The 24,252-nt window shown below is 41.3% G+C and overlaps 1 protein-coding gene across 1 annotated transcript; it reads left to right on the top strand.

Annotated features, from left to right (window-relative positions):
- Positions 1-9,281: 9,281 nt before the first annotated feature.
- slc49a3 (solute carrier family 49 member 3) lies at positions 9,282-23,738 on the top strand. The gene is made up of 10 exons (XM_084549997.1): positions 9,282-9,614; positions 14,107-14,265; positions 14,369-14,585; positions 16,352-16,428; positions 18,205-18,342; positions 18,905-19,021; positions 19,169-19,321; positions 19,689-19,846; positions 20,663-20,766; positions 21,488-23,738. The coding sequence occupies exons 1-10, from the start codon at positions 9,453-9,455 to the stop codon at positions 21,664-21,666; spliced, it is 1,464 nt and encodes a 487-aa protein (XP_084406123.1). The 5' UTR covers positions 9,282-9,452; the 3' UTR covers positions 21,667-23,738.
- Positions 23,739-24,252: the final 514 nt, after the last annotated feature.

Here is a 24,252-nt window from a genome sequence, read left to right as displayed (position 1 = left end):
GAGTCTGATCAGTACGGTCCGAGAGTGAAGCCACTGGTAGTCGCCATTATGTCACACCCTGCTTCTATAGTGTCAAATAACTAAATAAAACGGAACTTATCCAAAAAATTGGCACTTGAATCATGCATCAACATTATGTTAGGTGCCTAAAATTACTGAAAAATAGTTTGACGTGTTTTATTTCGGCCCAAGTCCCGTCCACTAACATGGAGGGGGTGGAGCTTATGACCTAAACTGCAGCCAGCCAGCAGGGGGAGCTCTACTTGCTTTAGCTTCACACTTTTGAGGAGAAGTTCCGCCGTCCATCTTTATACAGTCCATGGTGTCACCACTTTGTCGTCTTCTTTTGGGGTTTTGGCAGGTTTTGATCTACTTGTCGTGTTACTGCCCTCTGTAGGATAAAAAGTGTCGCTCAAGTGTCTTGAGGCCCCGTTTTAATGAATTTCTGCACATCTGAAGTTTGGTTAGGGGCTTTTTTTTGTAAAAATTTGACGTGTTCTTGTATTCCATGCAAATAGATGCATTTACGTCATTGATAACGTCAAGTTGTTGCTAATCCTTTCACCAAAGACGAAGTTTACCAACTGGTAGACTCTCTGTTCCCTGAAAAGTAGGCCCAAACAAGGCTGTTGGCAATTAGGGATGATAACTGCTTAGACAGATTATCAACATCAAAGCCACTTTTAATTCTGCTTATAAATTATTTCCTGATAAATATTCTTTATGGGGAAAAATTGTCCCAAATAGTCCTAAAACAATTAGGATACTTATGATGAAAATGTGATGAAAATACGCCAACTTACTGGATGTCGAGGAAGCACTTGCAGTTCAAACACAACCAGTAAGGTAAGTTTCACTTTCACTACACCACCCACACCTCAAGGTTATTTAAGTAAACCGAGACGTGTAAAACTATTTTTGATTCACTACAGGACTGTGGCAGGCTGCCTTAGTCAAAGCAGTTAGCGGGGAAACAATGCTGGCGTGAAATCACAGCCTTGCACTGATCTGATGAAACGCAGCCAAGCCTTAGGTGGCTTATTCCTCTCCACGACTCCTCGTCAAAGCATGCAACGTCCTCCGGAAACGACTGCTATTCGCAACTGGTGGTCAGAACCGGTGAATCACACAAACGGGAAATCAAAGAGGAGCGACAAAAATACAGATTTACTTGAAATGATTCCGCTGGTTTAATTGTGGCCGAGTCGTGTTCAAACTGACTCAATGTCACAAGGAAACAAGTGATGATGATCACAATCTTTGTGGCCGTGATCATGACGAAGAAAGTTCCAGATAAAAAAAGTTTAATAAAGAAAAGGAAGCTTTGTCCTGTACAGAAATTTAAACCCGTTTCAAATTTTTACCAGAACAAATGAGCTGCTAATGCACCGAACTGACCAAGTATGAGCATATACGTGCACATTCCTGCTCATGAACGGTTCTATTCACAATCCAGCTGCCAAGACAGGATATAAAATTCATGTCATTGCATCCAATATCTCTAAATTCATGGATGTCACTCATAAAAACCTGCTGCCCTAGATCTGGAACCCCAACGCAACAACTCCGCTTCGGTCCGAAATGTGGATTACACTACTTTAAAGTGTATTTAATCTATAAAAGGTGGACTAAACCGAACAGGTAATCATTAACACGTCTTGCTGAATCAGGATACAAATCAGGCCTGTCTTGTCCCATTACCTCAGCAGTAATTTGACTTTTTTTCTACAAAATTCGGATTTCATTTCTTATCAAACTCAATGTGAGCAGCTTCTCCAGACAGCAAGCTTCATTTAAAGGATTCTCCACAGTCGCTCATTTAGGGAGCTGTCCGAGATCATTTCCTGTCCAAGAAAAAAAAAAAAAAAAAAAAAGAGACAAATGCATCTTCTGGCACTTGAGCGACTATCGAGTTTTCTCATTATCAAGCAGCGCTGGGTCTTGAGAGGCTGCATCCTGCTCGCCCGTCCTGCAGGGCCGATTGTTTTATCAGACCGCCCAGTGGGACCATTAACATCGTCTTAATGCAGCAGAGACACATGTTTTGGAGTAAAGGGGTCACGGTAGATGTTGCCTCGGTCGTCCGTATTCATTAACCGCTGATAAAAAATTGCAGAAAACATTAGAAAATCTAATTAGATGTTATTCAATTTCAGGTCAGAGGTCGCCCGGATGTAAAAAAAAGGCTGCGTGCAATTTGGGGTTTCCCTGCAAAGTAAGCAGAAACGTGACGTGAAAGCTGAAGCTTAGAGAGTATGTGAAGACTTATGCAACAGCTATATCAGGTGGAAACCAGGCCAAGTTACATTCAGCTGTCTGAGGCACATCGTTCAAAGCGTGCCAGCGACGTTTGGAAAGAGACCAGTAAAGTTAATTTAATTGCGGCTGTTTTACAGCAACAGCTAAAAGGTGAGAATGTCACTCCTCGAATGATTGAGGCTCTAAACATTTAGTTTCTCGCGGATATAATTACCCAAAGAAAGAACAAACTCTGGCCTTGTTGCATCTCTCAGAGAAAAGCGTCGGAGAGCCGCTCAGCTGTTAAAACTCGAGCATGCTGGGTGCTGTTTAGCAGATTTAAGAAAAAAGGGCTTGCAGTGTGCATACTTCACTTGTTAATTCAGCAGCAGACAACACGCGAGGCAGGTGCTTTCAACAGCAGTAACGTTCCCGGTCAAGTTACGGACGTCCGCCGCTGTTGGCAGAGGCCGACGTTGCAGCTTTGATGGCGGTGTAAGTACACTAACTTGATTTGAGCGCCGACGTGATGAACACGCTTTGGTTTCCCTGCAGCAGAAGTCTGCTCGGTACGGCAACGCTGTGGTTTACAGTGCATGCGAGCATGGATTTGGCGATCTGCAGATCAAAAGACGTCTAGACGTCGACGTAACAGCTGGCTACGTTTTGGCTTTTTCTGCAGACATCTGGGCCGCACGTCGCAGGCTGCTTCATCGGTAATTAAAATACTATATGGAGCGGTGAAGCGGCGGCTGCACACCTCAGGTTATTCCTGTTTATGTGAGTCCTAAAAACGTCTGCGGTGTGCTTTATCATAACGAGGAAACAAATTAAAAGCTTTTAACACTTGGTTTTTATTATTTATTTACTTTAAATGCTCTCCAAGAAAGAGTCACACACTTTAAGACATAGAAAACATTAACTTTTCCTTTTAAATTATGATTTTAAACGCTTAAAATTATGCACAACACATCTACCATTTCACTGAGAAGTCAGCCAGAGCAAATTAAAGTAAGAAATGACAGAAATTTTAATGCTTTTACAATCTAAACTAGATTTATCACAGTTATAAGGAAGACACAGACGTATTTTGACCCACGTTGCGATTCAAAGCTGCAGGGTCACTAACGTTTGAAGGTGGCAAGCCTAAAAATAACAAAACTCTGCAGGAAAAAAAATCTGATTTTAAGGTGAGCGCATAGAAACGTTCCCCTTTCTGGCTGATGTAGCTGAAAAACAACATTTTTAAGCTAATTTCTGAACACATTTAAGTAAAAAAATGACAGAAATGTGCATGCTTTTCAACTCAGCCACAGACATCTTGTGACCTGCTGCAAGGGTCACAGACAGGAAAAAGTTTAAGAGACATCTGAAGGCAGCAAGCCTCGATTTAACAGCCTGCAGAAAGGACTGATGCAGACACTTTCCCCTCTCCAGCAGATGAAGATAAAAAACAGCCTTTTGCAGCAAATTTCTGAGCGAAATACACTTTTTTTTTGAGTGGATTAAAGAGAAGAACGACGCAGACGTGCGTGCTTTTCAATTCCAAACCAGGCACAGACGTCTTTTGACCTGCAGATCAACCGTGCCGTGCTTCAAGGCTGCAGGGTCACTGATAGGAGAAAGTTGAGGAGACACTTGAAGGTGGCAGGCCTCGATAGAACAAAAGCACGCAGGAAAAACTCTGTTTCACGATGAGCACGCACAAACGTTAACCTTGCCAGCTGATGAAGATAAAAAAAAAAAAAAAAAAACAGTCTTTTGCAGCAACTTTCTGCATGAACTGAAGAGGAACAAAATCTGACAGAGCTGTGCACGCTTTTAAATCCTAAAAGTAGATTAATCTCAGTTATAAGGCATGCACAGACATCTCTCGACCTGCACATCTCCCCACGAGGCTGCAGGGTCGCTGATAGGAGGAGGAAGACTCCAATCTGACCCGCAACAAATGTCGGCAAGAAAAACCCACAAGTCCAGTTGTTTCAGCTTCTTTTTTTTGGACACAAGACGCTCGTGTGTACATTTTCTGATTGAACTAAAGAGGAAAATGGCGCAGATGTGCATGCTTTTCAACTCTAAACCAGGCATCTTCTGACCTGCAGATAACCCACACCGTGCTTCAAGGCTGCAGGGTTACCGACAGGGGGAAAGTTAAGGAGACATTCGAAGGTGGCAAGCCAAAGTCTAATTTCAAGCTCCCTTTGCAGCAACTTTCTGAGTGAATTAAAGAGAAATATGCATGCTATTCGATTCTGAACCAGGCACAAACATTTCTTGACCTGCACATGACCCGCACAGTGCTCCGAGGCTGCAGGGACACTAATTGGAGAAAGTTTAGGCGACATCTGAAGGTGTTTTTTTTAGTTGCATCCCACCCCGCTGCCTCCCCCAAACAAACTGCACAGACTTGTTGGCTGCTCTCTGCACGCCTCAACCTCCCCCCCCTATGCAATGTCATACAGAGCTGGTTGCAGTTGCAGTTGCAGCAGCAGCAACAGCAACAGCAGCAATGTGGCGAGGGGCGACATCCACCCAGAAGAAAAGAAAAATGCACCAACTTTGTGTCTTGTGTTGAATCCAAACCTCCTGCACACCCTCCACATATTCAACTTTGAGGGGGGGAGCAGGAGGAGGAGGAGGAGGAGGAGGAAGAGCTGGTTAGCTACTCTTCCTCCTTGAAGAGCATTCCCAGCTCGGTGGGGAAACAAGAAGTGCTGTTTGGTTTCAGAGGAACAACAGCATTTAAACATGACGAGACAGGCAGACAGGCGGCTGCCGGAGCCTCCTCTCCGGTGCTGCTAACCGTGTGCACCCCGGCTAGCTTCAGAGCCGCCGTCCCTGCCACACTTTTCCCCCCTTAAAAACACCCCCCCTGCCCATCACCATCCCCGGTGTGCAACTGCAGGGCCCGGCGCCGCCATACACCACCACACGGACACCTAAAACAACACGTATAGCATTGCCCCGTAGCAGCAAGCGGAAAGAGACATGCGAAAAACGGGGAAGGAAGGAGGAGGAGGAGGTGGTGGTGGTGGTGGTGGAGGAGGAGGAGGAGGAGGGGGAGCGAACCGGGACCGTGCAACCGGCCCCGGGTACCCGGGCTCGAGGACGGAGACATGCGGAGGGCGAGTGTAGTTGGGACGGACTGACCTGTTCGGGAGCCGCGCGGTCCGCTGGATGTTGGGCTGAATCCGAGTTAAATCCACTATCGGGTAAAACAAAGAGGCGAAAATGACCGAGCGGCCGCGGAACAGGCCGAAACTGCTCTCCTGGAGCGGCGGGGCGCATGCGCGGAGCGGCGAGAGCAGGGGGTTGGTGGAGGAGGAAGAGGGGGGCGGGGTGAACGAGGACAGCTAGGTTTTTTTTATTTATTTATTTTTTTAATTGATCCTCTGAGAGACATTAATTATTAATTTGATTCGTTTTTTTTTTCTGACAGGGCGCCGTTTGTAATCTAAAAACTGTAATTGATTTATTTATTTATGTAAAAATAATAATTTACTAATAAAGTGGTCCCATGCTCAGACCCTGAGGAGCCCCCCAAAAAATTGACTCCAGTTAGTTTTACATAATTAACTCTCGACTGCATTGTAACAATTAATTTATCTAATTTTACCAGAATGTAGTAATATAAAATCATTGTTTTCACCGTTTAAATGTGTATTTTTACTTTTCACTTTGAAACAACAAATATTTAATGCTATTAATCCTGTTAACACCCTCCCCCATCTACCATGAACATGTGACATCAATCAGGTCATGAAAGGTCACAGAAAAAAAGCATAATCTTGAATATTTATGAAGAACTGGGTTTATATAGGGTTAGCTAACTATCTTGACTAACTATTTTACTTTAAATAAAGTAATAATTAGTTTTTCTTGTAAAATGCTAAAATGTATATGACAGTTATATGCTAATACACAAGTGAAATGTGTGAATTCTACCTACTGGACAATAACTGAGACACAGAACATTAAACTACTATGTTATTACATTTTAATGGGTATTTATTACATTATAAACTGTAAGAATGTAACTTTTATTCATATTTTGCCATTTTCACACCGGTTTGAGTAAACAATGGGTTATTCATCGAAGATAATATATTTTAGGTGCTTTATATGCAGAGAAATATGATATTTAAATATATAGTACACATACAACAGTAATTACAATGTTATTACTGACATGCAACACAAACTACAATTAAATTTATATTAATTTCACTTTATAAACATGGTACTGTATATTTAATAATAGTAAATGTTGTATTTTTTGTGTTTTTTTTTAAATAAAAATATGTTTTTTCAGGGGAAAAGGTGATATTTATGACACTCTTGTGACAAAATTTGTATGATCTAACTTTATAAAAATACACTGATGTATATAATGACGACAATGAGTCTCTTAATCTCATTGTTAGAACATATCCTATATATTAAATTATTATTTTATTATTTTTATTCTATTTATTATAATTCTATGTATTGTTATTTTATTATTATTATTTATTTTATTATTATATTCTTTTATATAAAAGTAATGTAATGCAAATAAAAAGTCATTATTATATTATTATATTATATTATTATTATTATTTTCACATATTATTAGGTTGATGAATCATCTGTGGAAATGAGGAAGGAAAAACTAGTTATTATCATTTTAATTTAATTTTAATAATACATTATTAATTGTTAACACTAATACTTGTTGCCTGTTCATTTTTATTTTATAAATTATTTTTATTGATTAATAATTTTCAGGTGGAGGCTGCAGGTTGGTTTCAAGGGAGATAATGAAAGTTGTATGTATATTCAGGTGCCAATAGGGGCCTGTCCCGTGGCCCTCGTGGAAGAGATTATACAGCCACGGTGCTCTTCTGCCATCTTGAGTACCTCTGGGTTTAGTGTCTTGCTCAAAGACACTTCAGCACGTGAATAAAAAGGAGCTGGATCATAGAGCAGCCTGTTAAACCACCTGAACTCTAGCGTTCACTGCCTTCTGACGGATCGGCTTGATCACCTGAAGAACCAAAAATCAACCTATAAACAGTTAAAACTTCATCTGTGACTGAGCAGAGACCCTTTATTAGAGATCTATAAACATTTATAACCTTATAAATAAAGAACAGGCTCATCAGAAACCCACAGGTGTCACCTTTTTGTTCAAATGTCTTTTTATGTTCAACAGGCACAAAGGGTTAAAGAGAGGGAGGAGTCTGCTGTCATGTGCAATCAAAGAGTCTGAAGAAGGGAAGAGGTCTCACTCTGTCCCCCGCTGAGAGCAACGTTAAATAAAAATCACCAGTAGGGCAGATCAAATGATACAAACTCACCTGCCAAAACATTAGGTACACTGGTGAGTCCTGCACTAAATCCTCCTTCGTGACTGTTCTAATGTTCAGTTCGTGCTGAAACAGCGTCAGAAAGCTGGTGATTTAACTGGATGATCATTTCTGTTTCAGGTATTTAGTCTAGCCCCCTGACTAAAATGTATTCGTCAGAATAATAGGAACATGTGCAACGTAATGCAGTTCAATTCATTATCAGTCGTTCATGTAACATCATTATCTGAATCTTGTCCTTGTGTCATGATTAGATTCTAGATGTATGCTTTAAGTTAGATGTATCTCGTTCTTCCTGCTGCTCTCTTCTCTCTATTTTTCTGTCTCTATCCGACCGGCCTTAGGCAGACGGGTCCCTCCATGAGAGCTTAAGGTTCTGCTTAAGGTTTCTTCCTGTTAAAGGGGAGTTGCCACCGTCGCCTTAATGCTTGCTCTGGGGGTTTCAGGATGGGTTCTGTGGAGCGTCTTGAGAGAATTATTATTAAGAATTAAGAAAACCTTTATTTGTCCCTCAATGGGGAAATTGCAGTTTACAACAGCATACAAAAGGGCATATATACAAAAAGTATTGAAGTGCATAGATGATTGTCAGACAGGGAGAAACAGTCTGTCACTGAAGCTGCTCCTCAGTGCCGTCAGGTCACCATGCAGGGGGTGGGACTCATTGTCCAGCATGGATGACGGTTTAGCTAGGACTCTCCTGCCATCCACCTCCCTCACTGAGTCCAGAGAGCAGCCCTGGACGGAGCTGGACTTCCTGATGCCCTTATCCAGCTTCTTCCTGTCCCTCTCTGTGATGCTTCTGTTCCAGCAGAATGACTGATGCCATTACGGCAGGCAGGAGACTTCTGAGGAGAAGAAGTCTCCTCAGAAGTAAGGTAGAGCCTGCTCTGTCCCTTCTTGTAGAGTGCATCAGCGTAGTTTCTTACTTTTAAAAGGGCTCTTGGTTCTGTAAAGCGTCTTGAGGTTGTGGGTTCTCTCCAGGTTCTCCAGCTTCCTCCCACCGTCCAAAGACATGCTGGTTAGGTTCATTGGTGATTCTAAATTGGTCGTAGGTGTGAGTGTGAATGGTTGTCTGTCTCTCTGTCCAGCCCTGTCCAGGGTGTACTTCTATATTGACGTAAAAGCAGGAAAGACATTGTTAAAACACACTTTGAAACCCGATTAGGACTTTTTTCTGCAAAACTAACTTGGTATTCAACCTGGAAACCAAGCAGAAATAGCAGCAAAAACATCTGTAGCTCAATAAGAAATAGTTTTGCTTTTGATAATAAATGCAACCAGCTCCAACAGGTGTGGCGTAAACAATGTTTGCAGCCTGAAGTGGAGACTTTGTGCAGATTATATTGTTTGGAATTATGGCTTTTTTTTTTTTTTGCAGAATTATAATAAATGCATATTTTTATGCAAAGTATTGTTTTTTAAATATATATATATAATTAATCAGTCATCGAGGAACTGATCTATATATATGAATAAATAAATAATATGTCTATGAAAAGCGTTAAAGACAGTGCAGTACATAAAGGCTGTAGGAGTGGTTCATCTTCGCACACATTAGAAGATCTTTGTACAGTACGGTACAATGACGGTTACCGGATTGTAAATCGGTGTTTGGTGGTTTTTCTTCCATCCGTTGAGCTGCTCTCCGTGAGATAAAATGACATTACAGCCTCTCAGAAGATATAAAAGCATGGATTAACAGTTTGTTTTTAATGGATATACACCAGCTTCTTCACCTTTTGTTTGGGGAGCAACAATGTCAACTTTACAATGACTCGGATAGTTTTGTTAAGTTAGCTAACGTTGCTAACCTAGCTTGACCGGTAAAACCTAATAACAATAATAATAATATTATTATTAATAATGGAGACTAGTGGCGAAGCCTCCGCTGAGATTCAGACCGTCTGTTCTGCGGTTTCGAGAGGACCAAACCCTGAACTGAAGAAGCTGCTGTCGTTTAAATCCTACAAGAGGAGGTGGTTTGTTCTGCTGGTGTTGTGTTTGTTAAACTGCTCCAACGCTACGGTGAGTTTATGAACTTTATGACAAGATTTAAAGTGTCGCTGCCGTTGGTCTGTGATTTATAGACTGTACAGTTGTTGTCAAGTTGTGTCAAAATTATATATTACTGTGACCGGGCACTGCACGAAACAGAAGATCAAAAAGAAACCTCGTATTTATTGACGTTGTAATCATGTATGGAAGCCAACATGAGCCCAAAATAGTGGGGGAAAAAGAAAACGTATTTACGAAGTGGGCGTGGCTTGTGTACCCGGAAGTGTTCCCCCCTTCCACTTTATATTTAGGAAATTAGTTTATATTAAGGAAATTTCTTTCCATAATTCGCAAAATCGCATTTATGTAGAAGTAGGCGTGGCTTCTGTACCCCGACGTGTCCCCCATTCCAGTTTATATTTAGGAAATTAGTTTATATTAAGGAAATTTCTTTATATTAAGGAAATTTCTTTCCTTAATTAAAAAAAAAAACGCATTTATGTAGAAGTAGGCGTGGCTTCTGTACCCGGAAGTGTTTTTGCTCCTACACATTATTCTGACCTCATTCCAGTTTATGTTAAGGAAATTAGTTTATATTGAGGAAATTTCTTTATATTAAGGAAATTTCTTTCCTTAATTTAAAAAAAAAACCGCATTTATGTAGAAGTGGGCGTGGCTTCTGTACCCGGAAGTGTTTTTGCTCCTACACATTATTCTGACCTCATTCCAGTTTTTATTAAAGCATTTTTCCTTGTATGTTAATAGGTTTTCACCAAAATGCTGTCAGTGGTAACAGAGCTTTGTATTATTTCCACGATATTTTTTTTTTTTTTGTAAGTTGTCAAGTTGCGTGAAGTAGTGCGTGGGTTCTACTTGAAACAGAAGATTAAACCGAAACCTCTGCATCAATTTGACGCTGTAGCTACGGCAACAGAACATACGCCGTAGTGGGACGTCCTCAGTTAACCTTTTACTCGATGTGTTCCATCTTTATTGATCCAAAATAATCAATTAGAAAATTGTTGGGAGATGGAGAAGCATTTGGAAATACTAAAGCGGGAACACTACCAAGTGGACCAATCACAGCTCTTGCAGTCTGCGTCGGTTACATTTCTGGGGAGGTGCACGTCAGCTACGGTTCTAGGGTCTGCACTGTCAACGTAGCTACGACATCAAATTGATGCAAAAGCCTAAACCGCCTCTAAGTATCTAAGAAAGTCAATGATGGAAAAAACATTAAAATTAAACGTTGTCATTAAATGGGCGTGGCCTCTGAACCCAGAAGCCCCTCCCCTTCACATTCTGCTTGCTTGTTTTGCGACACTGGTTTCGTTCGTGCAAGATTTCGAAGGAGAATACAGGAAATTTCGGGTCGGGAATTTACTTGATTTTATAAAATGAAAGTGATCCATTTCTAATTGATTCCCTTATCAAAGGAAAATGTTCCCTGTAAAATTACAAAGTCACAAAAGTCACAAAACCAGACATCTGTGTCGACTACACCTCTGAACATGAACTGAAACAAGCCCATAAATAGCATTTTATTTCTGACAAACAAAGGCCTCCATACTATAGTGGTAGTGATCCACTACACCTCTCCAGTTGTAATAGTTTATGTATCGTTTAAACGCTTATTGATAATAAATGTGTCTATTTTTACTTTACATTAGATGCGTGAGAAGTTGTAGTGTGTTACTCTAATATATTTCTCCACTGTCTCATTAAAGGACACCGTAGCTACAACTTGTAATTGACACCTAGTTGTTCACATTTTTCTAGCGTTAAATAGCAGCTGTGGGTGTGAACAGTCCCAGTAGGTGACATGTGGTCCCCCCCCCCCCCTAGTGTTTGTGTAACTGGGTACAGTTCCCTAGAGATGCCGCCGTCTTTGTAAAAAAGCAGAGTACGCCTGGAGGCAAGTGTACCGGTCTGAGCCACGCAAGCCGAGCCCCCGTCCCTCACCTATTTCCAGCTCCCACGGGGCTCCTCTTCTCTTCTCTGTGGGGGCTATTGTTTTTGCCGGGGGAGAACTGGTGTTCTCCCCTCACAAAGGAAGCTCGGCTGGTCGGGAGTCATTCGTGATGTGGCGGCGTAGCAGCCGATGAGCCAGTTAGACATCAATCTGTCTGACATCCACTTAAGAGTTCAGGATTTACAAGAACCTGTGGTGACGGGGGAGATGATCGTACGTCTTGTAAAAAAAACATAAAACACAGAATTTTATTTTAGAGGAATGAAAATAAATTCTTGATGTTGTATATTCCTGTCATGGCTTTCATAGGACTGACTACATTTGAGACTGAATGCTTAGTCATGTTTAGTTTTTAATCCTTATAATCCAAACAAATGCTAGATTTAGTTTTTACATGCAATTCAGCAGATTTCTACTGTTTGCATGCATAAATCTGCATTTCCTTCAGTTATTGCAGATGCACTGAATTGTTGTTAGGTGTCATCGTTTTTATATCAGCATGATATGAAACTAGAAACTAGTGTGAAGTAGTTGCATCCTACAAACGTCCACCCAAACCTGTGAAATAACAAAAGGAGGAATGTGTGAAGAAGTAAAAACGCCTCGGTAGCCGTCCTCTCCACGGGGGGGGGGGGGGGGGACAAGACCGGCATTGTGCGTCCAGATCAGCTGACCAGCTTTGCGTCAGCTCGGGCTGGATGGTTTTATTCATTGTTCAGAAAATGGAGAGCAGTAGCCGAGCTGTTTCAGTGCTGATTTTTTACGTGACACGTTGATAAATAGATGTAATATTTATGTGGGGAAGAAGAAAGTGTACCTCTGGCCTCAGAAGCTAGTACGGTCCCTTTTTCTTTTTTTTCTTGAAGGCGTTTTACATAATTGTCACTAGTTTCTGACGTTTTTATTAACTCTGCTGTTCAATACCAAGGTGTTGGATGGTTTTCTAGTTAGGATGTTCTGCTTTTAATCATTTATTTCAGATATTTTACTAATTTCTGCCTTCTTTGAGCTCACTGCTAACATCAGCATGCTCACATGCTCACAATGACGAATGAAACATGACGTTTATGAGGTAAAGCATTTACCGTGTTCAGCTGCTTGCCTCTATTACGGAAGCGTATTGCTGCCACACTTTAGAAAAAAAAAGGCTCAATATTATGTAATTACGTGAAAGTTTCTTGTTAAAACAATATATTTTTCACGTTTTAACAAGATAAGTATCACGTTATTACATGAAATTATCACGTTGTTACATGAAATTATCATGTTATTTCATGAAATTATCACGTTATTTCAAGATATGATATTTTCACGTTATAACGTGAAAATATCATTATCATGAAATAACGTGATACTTATCTTGTTAAAACGTGAAAAATATATTGTTATAACAAGAAACTTTCACGTAATTACATAATATTGAGCCTTTTTTTTTTTCTAAAGTGTGGCAGCAATATGCTTCCGTACTCTATAGAGTACAGGCAGGTACAGTCTGTCCTTTCTACTTTTGTAGAAACATTTTGGTCAAAACCACAACTTCAAGATAGCGTTAACAATTTCCCTAAGTCAGAAAATGACCAAATACTGCTAGCTAGGAAAAAAAAACACAAACTGCTTAACTTTGATGTTTTGAAGCTCAACCAGTGCTTAGTCCTGATCACGTCTCTCTTTTTTTTCCCGTCAGCATTATTCCGTCAGATTTTTGCTGCTTTCTCAGTTTTGTCCAGCAGCATGAAATAAATGTCCTATTTCACCCTTCCTCAGCTGAATGCATGTATGAAAAGTGGTGTCATGTGACAGCAGAACACAAGGAAATAAATCTTATAAATAATTCTCACGTGCGTTGAGCATGTCTCATCATCTACTTCCTTTTTACAGCTGCCCCCCGGGCCATAAGACATCAACATACTCCACATATCTGATAATCAAAGTACTAATTAGTTTGACAAGATAAGGAAATTGTTACTATTAACTATTTATCCACAAGGAAGACCATTTGATTTATTAATATTATGTGAAAGAGTGTGGGAATGTAGCTTTAACTTGTTTGGTTTAAACAGATAATTTGTATTACTGTTACGTTTACATTTGTCCTTTATTTTTCTTGACTTATTTAGGTCTTTATGCATGTGTCTGTACCTAAAACTATGTCTTATAGTTTATATGCTACGTTTAAACGTTATTTATGTTGTGTCTGACAAATACCGAGCAGCAAAAACATGTAAATTCTCTTTATTCTTGAAATGTGAGGATCCCAGCTCAAGATTTCTACAAACGAGCCTTTTATAAGGATGTAAACTTCCTCCTTTCCTTCTTAACTTATCCAATTTTCCAGTCTTTTCTTATAAAACGTGTTTCGTAAACACCACAAACTACATCCTCCAAAATCACCATCCAGCCGTTTCAACATAAATTCAGCATTATAAGTCATGAAGCTAAGAGTTTGCGCAATTTTCACTGGTGTACCTAATGTTTTGGCAAGTGAGTGTATAACTTTTCCAAAATAGTCCGAGATCCTCCTTCAGTAAAACTCTTTCTGTGTCTTCCCAGCTATGGCTTACCTTTGCACCAGTGGCAGACCAGTCCGCCAAGCACCTGAATGTGACTCTGGAGGAGATCAACTGGTTATCAGTGGTCTACATGGTGGTGGCCATACCGCTCAGCTTTGTGACCACCTGGATGCTGGACACGCTCGGGTTACGGATCACGGTACGAGCTGCCCCTTAAAATTAGTCGCTACCCTACTATCACTATCCCCTCTTCCTGTTTTTCACCTGTCCTTTCACCCCCTCCTGCCATCTTGACCTTGCAGCTGATCCTGGGTTCCTGGCTGAACATGTTCGGAGCCATGATACGACTCCTCGGCACGCTTGCGTACGTTTCTCAGGCTGCCAGGTTCCCGTTGGTGATGTTAGGTCAGACTCTTGGTGCTCTGGCTCAGCCCCTCATCATCTTCGCCCCCACCAAGCTGGCGGCTCTGTGGTTCCCTGACCATCAGCGGGCCACAGCCAACATGATCGCCTCTATGTGTGAGTGCTTCTCTTTTCTGGGTGTCACTTTTATTTCCACTGCCATGTTTTATCAGTTAAAAGCTGTGTTTGTGATTTAAACACAAAGTTTTTTTTAAATTTTATTGAAAATACCCTTGAAAATGTGATTTTTCTTTAAAGAAACATTCAATTCTAATTTTGCAGTTTCAGAAATGGAAAGTGCTGCTAAAGACGGATTATAATAAACTATATAATTAGATTTTCTTCATCTGTTATATCTTATTTATTACTAAACAAATATTAAAACGTCACAACATTTTTTAAAACAAACAGGAAACGCACGAGAGCAGCAGTTTTATTTATAATTCATTCACCTGTCATATTTATTTGAACATAAAACATGCAACTGGATCAGAGCAACAACCAATCAGAGCAATGACGTATCTGGCATTTATAAATGAAATATAAATATGGCATTTGTTGACAGTCCCTTAATCAGAGTTTTAGATATCTCACTGTCAGTATCTTTTACAACAGACACAGTAGTGGACTCTAAACCGCTTGCTTCTCTGACGGCAGACATTTTTAAGCCAAATTAAACTCCACAGCGCTCAGATGATGTGTATGTCAAAGATATGTGTAGGTGTAACAAAACACTGCAGAGTGAGGTGAGCGAGGTAATTAGAAAAGAAGTGAAAACACAAGGAAGGATCCACAGGAAACATCAGAGGAAGAACACAGACAAACTGACAAAGGCAGCGGTAGGTAGAACTAATGAGGGAGCACGACACAGGTGAGACCAATCAGGGAGGAGGGAACGATCACAGAGGAAGGATCACAGACAAAGAGAAAGTCCAAAACTCATGCTAAAATAAAAGTACTTCCCAGCAGGTGTTGAAAACCGACCCAGTTCCTGTTTGAACTGTGTGTACAGAGCATGACACGAAACACAAGCTCAGAATGAACGGAAAAAGTCTGTCCATCTCTGATCTTTGAGTTCGTTACGGAGCGACTCCAGACAAACTTTCAGCCACAAAAACATTCGTAGGTGAGAGAAGCTGGTCCGTCCTCCAGGCTGCTTATCCAAGTAGCTTCTACAGTTCTGAATGACTGATGGAGAGTTTAGATTTTAATCAGGAACATATGCGGGCGGGGCCCACCTGAACCTCACACTACCAGATACCAGATACTCAACTGTAACTGGAGGAATTTGCTGCTGATCCTGTTTTTCAGTTAACCCAATCAGTCCAGTTGCCTTTGCTTCAAGTTGTTTCAAGTTGTTCTTTGACATAGTGTGAACTGGATGACTATGAACCTTCACGGACACAAAACAACCCCTCAAGCATAGTTTAATTATGACAATTCATAGTATTTCTATATATTTGTATTTCATTAGTGCTTGTGTTTCGTGTCATGCTCTGTACGTGCAGTTTAAACAGGAACTGGGTCGGTTTTCAACACCTGCCGGGAAGTACTTTTATTTTAGCATGTCAGCAAACCACAACGTGGACACAGCGAAATGAAGCATAAGCATCAAACATGTAAAAAATACAACATATAAATGTAATCAAACAGGATTGCAATGTTTATTTTTATGTTTAAAGAAAAGCTTTCAAGAAATTATGAAGCTAATGGAGGAGGATGGAGTTCACTGAGAATGTGATTTCAGGTGTTTGTTGTTTTCATGTAGCTCGTGCTGACGGCTGGAAAAAAAGGGAACAGAAAGCGATGCACTGTCTGCTGATTGTTAATTTAGGACAGAAACCAGAATAAGCTTCAATTACACTTCTCCTTTCCCTCCTCAGCGAATCCCCTGGGCATCCTTCTCGCTAACATCGTCTCTCCTTTGATTGCTCAAACAGCTGATAAAATCCCAGTCCTGGTGAGTCAGACGTCTGATCAACTCAGAGAACCAGAGCATGACAAGACAAACGGAAGTAAACTAAACGACAAGTTCAGGCTCTTCTTGTTGTTCAACCTCTTCTCATCTGAACAACTGAATACACAGATATGTTCACAACAACATCTGAATCTAGAATAAATAATGTGTAGATCATTGCCATGATTCAGGAGAGGCCAGCTCTGTTTGACGGTTATTAGCTGTTCCTAGTCTCCCAGCTAATAGTAGCTCTTCCTAGCTTCCTAGCCTCCCAGCTAAAAGTTGCTCTTCCTAGCTTCCTAGCCTTCCAGCTAATTGTTGCTCTTCCTAGCCTCCCAGCTAAAAGTTGCTCTTCCTAGCTTCATAGCCTCCCAGCTAATAGTAGCTCTTCTTGCTTCCCAGCCAATAGTAACTCTTCCTATCTTCCTAGCCTTCCAGCTAATAGTAGCTCTTCCTAGCTTCCTAGCCTCCCAGCTAAAAGTTGCTCTTCCTAGCTTCCTAGCCTTCCAGCTAATAGTAGCTCTTCCTAGCTCCCTAGCCTCCCAGCTAATAGTTGCTCTTCCTAGCTTCCTAGCCTTCCAGCTAATTGTTGCTCTTCCTAGCCTCCCAGCTAATAGTTGCTCTTCCTAGCTTCCTAGCCTTCCAGCTAATAGTAGCTCTTCCTAGCTTCCTAGCCTCCCAGCTAAAAGTTGCTCTTCCTAGCTTCCTAGCCTTCCAGCTAATAGTAGCTCTTCCTAGCTTCCTAGCCTCCCAGCTAAAAGTTGCTCTTCCTAGCTTCCTAGCCTTCCAGCTAATAGTAGCTCTTCCTAGCTTCCTAGCCTCCCAGCTAATAGTTGCTCTTCCTAGCTTCCTAGCCTTCCAGCTAATTGTTGCTCTTCCTAGCCTCCCAGCTAAAAGTTGCTCTTCCTAGTCTTCCAGCTAATAGTAGGTCTTCCTAGCCTCTCAGCTAATAGCAACTCTTTGTAGCTTCATAGCCTCCCAGCTAATAGTAGCTCTTCTTGCTTCCCAGCCAATGGTAACTCTTCCTAGCTTCTTAGCCTCCCAGCTAATAATAACTCTTCCTAGCTTCGTAGCCTCCCAGCTAATAGTAACTCTTCTGCGTCCCAGCTAATAGTAGCTCTTCCTAGCTTCCTAGTCTCCCAGCTAATAGTCAGTATTCCTAGCGTTTTAGCCTCCCAGCTAATAGCAGCTTTTCCTAGCTTCCTAGCCTCACAGCTTGTACTAGTCCTTTCTAGCTTCTTAGCCTCCCAGCTAACAGTAGTAATAGTAGTAGTAGTAGTAGTAGTAGTAGCTCCTTCTGTTTCCTCTTTTTAATGATGAATACCGTCTACTGCCACCTTCTGCTATGATGAGTTATTTCCTTTCTCGCAAATTCAGTTTGTCCTTGTCTGTCGTCTTCACGGTGTGTTCAAGTGTAACTCTTTAGCCCAGACAGAAGAGACATGAGGCGACATTACAGTCTGCTTTAGGTGCTGGGAGTTCTTTGAAGTCAATGTGATGCAAATAGCTGTGCCATTAAATCAGGCGTCCTGATGCACATGTACCATGAACTGTTGGATAAAATTATCAAAAGCAAAAAAATCTAAAAACACACTCTGTTGGTTTAGATTCAGCAGACGCCTCCAGGGAATTGTGGGATTGTACTTATTAATATATAATCATGCAGCAGCTCCCCCCTGGCTCTGGTCAACCCACCTGCTAATGATGATGAACTGTCTTTGATCTAAGGTGCTAACACTCATTTATCACCACATTACATGTGTTTCTCCCCTCCTCTAGCTGCTTGCCTATGCAGTCCCATCATGTATCATCTGTTTCCTAGCAACAGTGGGGATACGGAGCAGCGCGCCCCCAACACCGCCATCAGCCAGCGCAGAGTCCTCGGCGTCGGAGCCGTTCATTCAGGGGCTCAAACTGGTAACTGGAAAATACCACGAACATGAAGCTGCTTCAGACAGAAGGATTCAGTCTCAGCTTGTTGTTGTTTAGCTGTGTGGTTCACAACTATGAGTCTGTCAACACAAAAATAAAGTTTTAAATTCTTTTACAGATTCACATGAGACGTAGCGTAGCCGGGTAACATGTGATTTGGATTTCATTAAGGGGCTAGTTTCAGCTGATAAAGAGATAAATACCTCTACATGCAACTGGAATCACACTCACGTGCCAAAACATTAGGTACACTAGTAAATGCATTGTAATTGGCACTAAATCCTTCTTCATGACTGTTTTAATGTTCAGCTCATGATGAAACAGTGTCAGCAATTTGAATCATTGAATTGTGTTTAAAAAACACTTTTGTTAAGAATCACCAATGAACCAAACGAGCATGTTTTTGGATGATGGGAGGAAGCCTGAGTACCCGGAGAGAACAAGAAACAAGAAAAGAAAACCCCTCTGTGCACGTTTCCCTCGTTGATTGCCGCAGACAGATTGTTTTTCCTCTTCCAAATCCTCCTCCGCTCTGTTTCCTCTGTAGTTACTGAGGAACAAAGCCTACCTCATCCTGCTGGTGTGCTTCGGCTCAGGCATGGCCATCTTCACCTGCTTCTCCACGCTGCTGGAGCAGATCCTGTGTGTGCAGGGATACACCAACGTGAGTACGCAGCAGACTAGAGACAGACTAGAAGAATTAAAAACGACTGAACAAAATGACGCTAGAAGGTGTATTTTTTTTTAGAAACACTTAGTTAATTACTTGATACAGTTACTTAATAAACTTGTAAAACCCTGACCTCTGCAGGACTTCGCTGGCTTGTGCGGCGCTCTCTTCATCGTGTTCGGGATTGTCGGCGCCGGTGCTCTGGGTTTCTACGTCGACAAGACCAAGAAGTTCGTTGAAGCCACAAAGATCAACATGAGCTTCACTGCTTTGGCGTGCATCGGCTTCTCAGTGGTGAGAACATGAGATCAGAGTTTGATGAAACACTTCAAAGAACACGTCTGTATTTTGATTTCTGTGGATTTCACTATCATGAGAGTACAGTACAGTATGAATGAGGTTGTCTGGAGGATATCAACTATATAAGGAAAGCTTTCTGGTTTATCTATTAAGATTATAATTATTTATATGGAAGGGATGTAACACAGTTGATCAGCTTACAGAAATAGAAGCAGTGTTAAAGCTGGAGTTTATTGACTTGTACTTTATAGACAGTTTTCAGTGTTCAGGAGAGCAGTAAGTCCTGAAAATGAAATAAAAGAACAATAGAGAACAAGTTTAAGGATCAGTAAAATCCTTGTTCCTTCTCTCTCCCTCTCAGGTGTCTCTGGTGCGGGACCAGAAAGCCGCCGTGGCCGCCGTCTGCTCGCTCTTTGGCTTCTTCGGTTTCTCCATCTACCCCGTGGCCATGGAGCTGTCGGTGGAGTGTTCGTATCCGGTGGGAGAGGCAACGTCGGCCGGGCTCGTCTTCATCTCGGGGTACTGCAGACCGAGCAGCACGTTCACATTCACACAGTTCATACAGTTCATACAGTTCATACAGTATGTGGAGGAGGTCGGAGTCTCACTGAGGGTCAGAGAGAGTGTCTGCAGATCTTTAAAGCTCATTTATGCAAAATGACTGTCTTTAGAGCAGAGGTGTCAAAACCGGACCATAATAATAGCAACTCCAAATGTCTGCAGAGGCACAAGTACAATATGACAATATGTTTACATTTAATGAAATACCCTTTTACAAAAACAGTGCAATTTGTGCACATTGCTGCCATCTGCTGTTTAGTTTCCTGGAGACAGAGTCAAGGAGAAATGTCTTCCAGAGAGGGTTAGGGAGTTTATGGCAGCGTTGGATGACCAGAACATTTCTGGAGTAGAGAACACAAGGTACCAGCTACCCTCTCCACACTACATTAACTTTGACTGAAAGATTTATTGGACTGAATCCAGTCAACTCTAGGAGAAGACAAGGAAGACAAGGAGAGACTTTAGGAAGCTACAGGAGACCAACTCTAGGAGAAGACAAGGAAGACAAGGAGAGACTTTAGGAAGCTACAGGAGACCAACTCCAGGACATTTAAGATCAGATCGGCCGACACCAGACACCAGAGATGTGAGGAGACAGTTGTCCTTTGTTTCCAGTAGTCCTGTGGTACTGATTCTGTGTTTCCCCACATTTAGATTTACACGTTAACACACTTAACGCTCATTTACAGCTGATAACGAGCCTCATGCAGCAGAAAGCGAAGGAGAAATCTGTTGCTGGTCGTCTGATGGTGTTGATCTGTTTTCTTCTTCCAGACAGGTTCAGTCGTTTATCTACATCGTCCTCCTTCAGGCTCTAACCAAACCGCTCGCTGACTCTCCTCTGTCCACCTGTGGGGACGCCGTCTTGAGCTGGAGAGGTCGGTCAACACGATGTTGCACCAACAGCACAAATCTGAGTGGAGCTAGGATGCTCTGTGTGCTGCTGTCTGTTTACTTTGTTCACGTTAAAGCTAAAAACACTTGTTGAATTGGTCTGGATACTGAAAGTTAAACCATCTTCACACGGAAGTAATGTAGATTTTGTTTTACATCTCAGAAAATCATGATAATCCGAACAGTATTTATTTTGCAGCCCTGCATGACAAAGACGTGCTCTAAAAACAAGAAGAATGTGCTTAAGAATTATAAAATCATCCCAGTTTATTAGAATTGTCACTGATTTATTTATTCTAAACTATTTAATGTATTTACTTCTTTTGCTAATCATATAAAGAATTACTATAAATAAGAAAATACACCAAATCACAATAAAGAAATGCGACGAAAACAAGAAAAATATGCTTGAAAATGACTAAAATAAATAGAATATTTGTTATCAGATTAGTTTTCTATTGCTCGACTTTTTGATTAATTGACTGTGATAACAAACTGTTTAATGTCTTTTTTTACTTGTTTCTCTATTGAAATATACGCTGTTAATCCTATTTCTACAACATATTTTCATGTAAAAACAAAACTGTGAAAAATCTGTGTATTTATGATGATGCAGATGAACACGAAACAAAAACACCAGAACAAGACGATAATATGAACATGAGCTTTAACTTGACGTTTCCTCTGGTTGTCTCTGGTCCTCAGTGCCCATGATGGTGATGGCAGGACTGTGCACTTTCTTCGCCTGCTGCTTAATCATCTTCTTCCACACCAACTACAGACGCCTGGAGGCCGAAGAGCAGGCGACATACGGCGTCAAACAAAGCAACGGGTCGTGCAACGGCGGCGGCGGTGGCGAGCACGCTCAGAGCGTGGAGACGTGAAGAGGGAGAGATCGGTGAGATCGCACCAGTCGAGAGTCAGAGTGGACATTTGATTATGTAGGAGGCACATTAATCGTGGCAAGCGAGTAAACTGAGAATACAATAACTGTAGATTTAAATAATTATGGAATTTCTTTAGTTTTTTTTCATTTAGTTTTATTAAATGTCATTTAGGTACTAGACAAGCTGCTTTAGGCTCCTCTCACTGATACCGATTTTATTCTGGGGGAGGAAAAGGAATCAGTTCCTTGAAAGCAGCAGGCTGGTAACCAGACTCAGCTCTTATCAGAATATGAGTCATTAGGATTTAATGATGGGGGGAGAAAATACCTCTGGATGTACGGGACGGTAGTCCTCGGAGACATTCATTCATTTTCTGTAACCACTTAGAGGGGCTGGAGCCTATCCCAGTCCATCACAGGGCTAACACAGAGAGACAGACAACCATTCACACTCACACCTACGGCCAATTTAGAATCACCAATGAACCTAACCAGCATGTCTTTGGACGGTGGGAGGAAGCTGGAGAGAAGATGGAGAGAACCCACACAGACACAGGGAGAACATGCAAACTCCTGAGACATTACAGACTTACATGACACATATGCCTACGCTGCTGCAATAGGCAGTTCAGGCTTCTGTGTCAATTTGACCTCGTAGCTATAGCGACAGCGCAGACCCTAACGCCGCAGCCTGACATGTGCACCTCCCCAGAAATGTAACTACGCCCCACGCCGACGCAGAACACACGAGCTGAACTCCTTCCTCCTTCCTCAGTCACTGCAGACAGCTGCTCTGTGAACGGTACGATCTCTCATGTTCTGTTGTTCTTGCATGACAAGCAGTGTCAGGTAGTTGTTTGAGCCTCCTCTTTCTAAAGAGGTAAGTGCTCCGTCTTCTAATCAGTGAACTACAGCCAGGTGTGACTCGTTGTGGTGCTCGGCTGAAGTGGAGTGACTAATCCAGGTTGTCGTAGCACTTATTTTTGGGGTCGTTTTGTGTGTGAAACCATCAGTTTTATCTAGGAACACTGGTTCCAGACCAACTCTCTTCCACGCTCCCCTGCAGGTACTTTGTTTACATGGGTGTAAAAAACACCCAGCTGACCAGGTACTGAAGTTTAAGCAGTATAACTGAGGTACTGTTCTTTTACTGCTCAGGTAAAATGCACATTTCTAACAATACGTCAAATTTAATGTCCTCAAACTGCACTGTACTTGTTTTTTTTAACACTGAAACGGTTTCTTTACTGGAGAAAAATAACTCTGTGGTTATTATTTCTCATCTCTGTCGTCTCGTTGGACTAAGACATAGACTGTATAAATATGGACAACTGAACTGCTCCTCTAAAGTGAAGCCAAAGCAAGTAGAGCTCCCCCTGGTGGCTGGCTGCAGTATAGGTCATATAAGCTCCACCCCCTCCATGTTAGTGGGCGGGACTTGGGCCAAACTAAAACACTAAAATACACGTCAAATAATTTTTTTAAGGATGGTATCTGTCATTTCAGATAGTTAATATAATGTTGATGCACGTTGAAGTGTCAACTTTTTGGATAAGTTTCATTTTCATCCCCGGGAATATAGCGTCAAATTTGGCCAATGCAAGGAAGTGGACACACGTTGTCCATATTTATTCACAGTCTATGGACTAAAACAACTGTTAACGTACTGTTCACTAACATAGGTCAAAAAAAAAAAGTTTTCTAGAAGCTAAATGTGTTTCTAACGTGACTGATCTGGAACTGAAACCAGATTTGTTTCCTGTTTTGTTGTAATGAACACTTTCCTAACACCGTTAGGAAAAAAAACCAAAAACATTCCTTTAAGCTGCTCCAGCTTTGTCTCTGATTCAGATGCTCTGAAGGAAGCTTCACGGATGAGACAGCTGTGGGTTTTTGTGCAATAAAAGGGAATAAACTGTCAAAATAAACTGACGCCAAATAATCTGTTTGTGGATGATAAGGACACGTTCATGTGCCATGTTTTTAACTGAATGTTTGACACTTTTAAAGAAATTAAATCATCTTTAATACTGTGCATTGGTATTTTAATTAAATGTGACATGTGGAAAATAATACAGATGCTTAGTTTTTTATTTTCCTAACCTGAAGGATATTTTTAAACTTATATAATCATAATTTACTCTCTGCTGCAGCTAAATTAAAAGATAGTTGTTTGAAGTTTCTTCTTATTCAGGTGCGATTCAGATCCTGAGTCAGATAACTATGAAATAAACGACAGGAAATCAAATAAATGAGATGAAATTAAGTTTTACGCTTTAAATCAGTTGCTGTTTTTAGAGAAGAACACATTTTGCATCCGTTGCGGCTGCTAGTTAGATCATTTACGGGTGAAATTGGCTAATTTAATCTGTGACGTTTGCTAGTTCCATCTTAAAAACGTCATATTTTAGCGTTTATAGCTTCTGACGGGACTAAAAGGAACAGCTGATCAGTGTGTTTGTTTCTCTGACACAGTCTACAGTCATCCAGGACCAACTCAGAGCTATTAATCACAACGTTTGACTTCAGTATCTTCACACAACTCTTCACCGTTAATCTGTACTCGGTATCAAGAAGAAGCAAC

This window comes from Chelon labrosus (genome assembly GCF_963514085.1).
Source record: "Chelon labrosus genome assembly, chromosome: 8".
Classification (NCBI taxonomy): Eukaryota; Metazoa; Chordata; class Actinopteri; order Mugiliformes; family Mugilidae; genus Chelon; species Chelon labrosus.
This window is presented reverse-complemented; position numbering and strand designations above follow the sequence as displayed.